At 37.4% G+C, this 5,641-nt stretch overlaps 2 protein-coding genes across 9 annotated transcripts in view; both read right to left on the bottom strand.

Annotated features, from left to right (window-relative positions):
• The window catches only part of LOC107665993 (small nuclear ribonucleoprotein-associated protein B'-like), a 3,095-nt gene extending 826 nt beyond the window's left edge, over positions 1–2,269 (bottom strand). The window contains exons 1-4 of the mRNA XM_016457084.1: positions 2,132–2,269; positions 1,251–1,402; positions 239–350; positions 10–162 (exon numbers count right to left, since the gene is read on the bottom strand). Of these exons, the coding sequence (XP_016312570.1) occupies positions 10–162; positions 239–350; positions 1,251–1,402; positions 2,132–2,134 (420 nt within the window). The 5' untranslated portion in view covers positions 2,135–2,269. The remainder of the gene's footprint in view (positions 1–9; positions 163–238; positions 351–1,250; positions 1,403–2,131) is intronic.
• Positions 2,270–4,189: 1,920 nt separating this feature from the next.
• LOC107666068 (E3 ubiquitin-protein ligase Itchy-like) overlaps positions 4,190–5,641 on the bottom strand; it is a 28,511-nt gene continuing 27,059 nt past the window's right edge. For all 8 annotated transcript variants that reach the window (XM_016457159.1, XM_016457158.1, XM_016457163.1 and 5 more), the window contains one exon: positions 4,190–5,001. In XM_016457159.1, the coding sequence (XP_016312645.1) occupies positions 4,902–5,001 (100 nt within the window). In that variant the 3' untranslated portion in view covers positions 4,190–4,901. The remainder of the gene's footprint in view (positions 5,002–5,641) is intronic.

Raw genomic sequence — 5,641 nt, 5'->3', positions numbered from 1 at the left:
ATTGTGTACCTGCTGTGACGGGCCCCCGACTCCCCTCACGGGGCCGGCGAGTCCAGCGGGGGCCTGTGCCATCGGAGCTCCGGCGGGAACGCCTCGCCCCGCAGCCCTGCCGACCCCCGGACCCCCAGCAACTCCTGCCAGCGGCACGCGGGCGATGCCAGTCTGAGCGCACAGAAACAGCACATCACTCTCTGCATTCACAACAACAAACCATTCATCAGATTCAGAGCAGACTCACGTCTTTAGGAGGGGGTCCTTCTACAGTCATAGAAACCAGATTCTCTCCTCGGAGCAGAACCAGACCCAGAACCCTCTTCTCCTCTCGCTCCGGCTGCTTGGAGTTCTTGGGTCTGTGAAGGACACAGATAGTTAAATCCTGATCCACGAGTACAGAATAATTGATGACGGGCCGTTGAATTCTTAGAAAACAATGCCCACCTCGGAAAGTTTAAGTTTCTTCACGAACAGCGCCGTAGTTATCTCTGTGTTGACGTCATTTTAACTGAAACAGGAAGACAGGGCGGGACATATCAAGCAGCCCCGCCCCTTTTTAAAATAGCCAATAGCGTTCGTTTATATCACAGCTTGGGCTAGAGCCGTTCAGAGCCGTTGAGCTCCGTAAAGCCGCATTTGACAGCCACAATCTCATCCATATTGCTATAAAATATAGCATTCTGTGTAGAATTCAAATAGCTCCGATACATTTTGTGGTCTGCGCCGACTCGCGCATGTGATCCGCTCCGTGCTATCGTGTCTCTGGACCGGAGCAGAGTGTGTGTGCGGTGCGGTGGTTAGCGTGACACAGCGCCAAACCAGACTTCTTTTTCTCCTCAATGGAAGCATATTTACACTGTTTGAATCGTTCCCTGTCCCCTATATAGTGCACTACGTGCCATTCACTGTACAGAAAATACTAACTCTGTGGACAAGAGACCGATTTCAGCCGCGGCTTCCGCGGCTATTTTATAGTGTAGGGGGCGGGGCTTCGGATTCTAGAGAGCATTTGATTGGACAGAAAGTTTGATGAGAAGCTGAAGTACGATGTGACGTCAAAAAAAATCGTTGAGCTGTTTTGGCGGAAGTGACAAACTGCAAGCTTTGAATGCTTATATCTTCTAAATGCGAATTTTGTCACCGTTTTGGAGCACACTGCCTTATAGATGACCTTAAGACTAACATATTGATACTAACACCCAAAAAAACTTTTAATTTTGATTTCATGGGGACTTTAAGGTTGACGATGGACTCACTTGATCTTTCTGAACTCATCACAGTCGCACAGGATCAGGTTCATGTGTTTGTCGAACGCTTTGAACGTGCCGATGAAGATCCGGCCGTCCTGCAGGATACAGCGCATCCGGAAGTCGATGTGCTGCAACATCTTACTGCTCTTACCGACCGTCTGGAAGACAAGCAAGAGTTAAACACAACATTAAAGATACACATGCATCACACTAACATTGACCAGCAGATACTGGTAACGAATAGGACTTTTATTTTACAATTTACCCTGTTCAAGGTACACAAGTTACTCTTACTGTCCATTGTGTTTTGGATGTTTATTTCAAAAAGAGAAATAGTTAAGGTTAATACCTAAAGCATGCACATCTATTTATTAGAAAATAAATCAATTAAAGCACTATTGACCACGACGGAAATAATCGGAGAGCAAAATAAAAGTTCTTCCTGATTGCGTTGCGCAGCTAAACCGCTTATTCTTCCTCACTGGAGCAGATGACAAAACGTAAACAATAGACTTAAACTCCTAAAAATGTGCTGCAAAACATAACGTATACGTTTGCATTCAGACTAGCATAATTATGTAATCATATAAAATGGTTTAAATCGATCTCTGAGCTACAAGAGCAAACAAACGCTCACCATTATATCACTCTCCAGACTGGATTTTAGAGAAAGGTTCCCGCATTGTGTTTCAGAAACAAACTATCATTTCTAATGCGTTTTAAATGCCTTATTGTATTTGCTTTCGGCCGCTAGCCGATCGCTAGCGCTACGCATCAACAACGTAATGGTAACGTACACCGTTTTAATTCAAAATCTTCACTAAACAGCAGAAATATTAAGATAGTTGTTTAATCGTACACTAATAAGACAAATAACGAAGTCTTACCATGGTTGCTGTTCGGATGGCTCCGATTAATATCGGATTCTGCCAAACTAGTTTTAAAAATTGACCCGCAAACCGCCGCCGAGTCCTTTAATGGAGGCGAAGCGGAAAAGAGTGCGACGCGACAGGAGTCCGACCGGAAACACGGGACACGATCTAAACTGTCCGCTTCCGGCCGCTGCTCCTTCTGTGTGTAAATTTAACGAAAAAATTGTTTTTTTTTGTTTAAAAAAAAAAGCAGGCTACTTTTAGCGAAATAAAAAAGAATTACAAAATATGATCACAGAGAAAAGGAATAATATAACTGAAAAATAAATCACATTTTAGTAGTAAAACTACTTTTTTTTATGTGAATGTAGTAAAGATTATAATGTTAATCAATATTAATATAATAATATTACTATTAATTTATTTATACTAATTTAATAATATTAGCCTAATATGTGACCCTGGAGCACAAAAGCAGTGTTAAGTCGCTGGGCTGGGTTAATAACCAAAAATACATTGTATGAGTCAAAATTATAGATTTTTCTTTTATGCCAAAAATCATTAGGATATTAAGTAAAGATCATGTTCCATGAAGATATTTTGTAAATGTCCTACCGTAAATATATCAAAACTTAATTTTTGATTAGTAATATGCATTGCTAAGAACTTCATTTGGACAATTTTAAAGATGATTTTCTCAATATTTAGATTTTTTTGCACCCTCAGATTCCAGATTTGGAAAGCTTATTTATTCAGCTTTCAGATGATGCATAAATCTCAATTTCGAAAAATTGACCCTTATGACTGGTTTTGTGCTCCAGGGTCACATATATAGTCTTTTTTCACAAAAAAAATAAAAAACAGAGAATTGCCCGCAACAGAACACTGAATATTCCAAGCAACATATTATTTTAACAATAATAAAGGTACTTTACTATTATCAGTTTATTATACTACTTTATTATTTCCATTACAAGACATTTTTATATATTTATTAATTGTATTTTTTTTCTGAATAACCTGCTGCATAAACTAATAATCTAATTTAACAGAATCTACTGTTCATCAGCATGCATCGCTTTTATATTTAGAAAAATACTTTGGCAAACTGGTAATCTTAGACTTACAGAATAAATGAGAATAAAAGAAGCAACACATTTTTAAATGAATTTTGTTTATTCCTCCAGCTGAGAATAAATTGGTATTTTTATATTAATCATCCAACTGTACACATTCACTTCAGAAAAATAAATAGAATTCAAATAATTAAATCCAGCCTAATTGATGTTAATATGTTGTAGATCACAGGCTAAGTGTTGCATGATTTACAGTGTTAAGAAAATAAAGAAATGTAAGACATGAGAACACGTAACATCAGGTGTGAGGCATTTAGCTGGACACTTTCCATCTCTGACCTTTATTTGTCAGTTCACTTTAAATCCAAACAATCTGGTAATTAGAAAATATGACCTAAAATAAAGTGCAAAAACAGCTGACGCTAATCCAATCACTCACGATCTGTACTCATCCGCTGAAGAAAACAAATCACTGAGAACACTAAAAACCCTGTTAAAGAGTCACTCATGTGTTGGAAAGAAATGCATATGACTCATATCACATAAGAAACTCTTTGCTTTACTCCACTTTGATAACCGTAAGTTATTGTTTGTACCTTAGTATTTACAGTCCTGGTTTTGTGTTTTGCATCTGAATAAGAAGCCAAATCTTTGAAATAAACAGAATAGGCATGATTTCGGTGCTAAATCTTCAGCATAACAACAAATGATGTCAACCAAATGCTCGAAAACACACACAGACCTTATTTTCCACAAAATAAAGCACATTTTCTTTAGGTTTGCACTAATTCCCCCCACAAATATTGTGATTTTTTTCACATTAAAGGTATAAAAGGATCAAGATTTCTAGCTGCAGATTTGATCATATTAAAATGGCTAACATTATAGCGTCAGTCAAGTGGTTTGTGAGTTCAAGATTGAGGAGAAAGTTAATATTTTAATTATGTGGCGATGGCATTTTTGGGCTATTGCATATATATATGACCTAGAAATTAAGCATTTCTAGGTCACAGCTCACCCGAAATCAAAAGAAATTATATTTTGCATGAAGAACATAAAGCCCATTCTTTGCAGCTATTTTTTTTTCAGTAGAGAATGAGATTTTCTTGCATCACAAGTTCATTTTAAAAGGAAAATGTGCTTGATTTTCATGAAAATAATGTAAAAACTATTAATTTTCTTCATGCAAAATAATATTTCTAATTCTCTTGATTTTGAGGTGAAATATGACCTGCTGCATGTTTCATATTAGCTGTTATCACTCTGCCAGTGTTTTCATTAATAAAGTGCAACCTTTTTCAATTGGTAAACCCATGTTTGCATGAAGGTACAGATCTGCAGTGGCAATACAAACCATATGAAATTGCGTCTTGCACTCCTCTGTACATGTACGCACAACAGATGAGACTCATTCCGACACATACCATGCAAACTCAATTGAACTTCAAGTTCTAGAGGAAAAGTCTGTTGCATGTGCATTACTACAGTAGAGACGGGCGGCAGTCATGAAAAGGTTAATACGAGGGTCACACAGTGTGCATCGAGTGAGCCGAGGGGCGCTGCATTGCTGTGCATCCATCATCGACTAAGGCAGCGTAAAATCAGAAGAGGATGGTAAAAAAACCTAAGCTAATGGATACAGAGCGTTTCTCCCTCGTAGCAGCACCGGTTTGATATGACGGTGAAAGCGGATGGAAAGTGTGCATGCATCACTCCTGACCAAAGCCTTCCGTTTCCTCGATGGCAAACAGCAGCTTCTCCTTTAGCTGCTCGAAGCTTTTATAGGGCGGCAGATCCAGACGGTTAAAGCTGGTGGGGTGAAAAATCAAATAAGCACTTTAAAAGCTGCACAGCCCTGCATGCTGATATTGCCTAATGTGATAATGCTGCGTTCAAAAGTATCAATAAAAACTTTCCATCATGTATAGTTGTTTAACAATATAATGAAGATGTTTCCGAGTATATACAAGTATCAGCTTTAAAAAAGCAGATATCAGTATAAGGCATAAAATAATGTCTTCAGAATCATTCATACATGGGTCAAAGACGTTAAGATGTCCGCATCAAAAGTAATTGACAAAAGTGATTTTATGTCCATAGAAAGCACACTGAATGTAAGTAAAGTGTCTACTTTTAAGTTTTTGGAGAATAAAATGTTAAAATTTGGTTGAAATAATGTTACATTGTCATTCAGTGTAACACAATATTTATGTAGAAATTCAAACAACATGCTTATTCTGACTTGTACATATTAAAATATATAAAAGAATAAGGGAGCATATTAAATTTTATTGTGTTTTAAATGAGTAAAAATTCTTACTGACAAATGGGCAAAAACCTAGCATAGTGGCAAATTTTAAAAATGTAAAATTACAACTAATTATTATTTGGGGTGAAAGTAATTAGTCTTTTAATATGTCATAAATTGATTTTTGTTGTAAATATGCCT

This window comes from Sinocyclocheilus anshuiensis, unplaced genomic scaffold (genome assembly GCF_001515605.1).
Source record: "Sinocyclocheilus anshuiensis isolate Anshui unplaced genomic scaffold, SAMN03320099.WGS_v1.1 scaffold447, whole genome shotgun sequence".
Classification (NCBI taxonomy): Eukaryota; Metazoa; Chordata; class Actinopteri; order Cypriniformes; family Cyprinidae; genus Sinocyclocheilus; species Sinocyclocheilus anshuiensis.
Note: the sequence above shows the minus strand (reverse complement) of the source record. Positions and strands in the feature narration are given on the sequence as shown.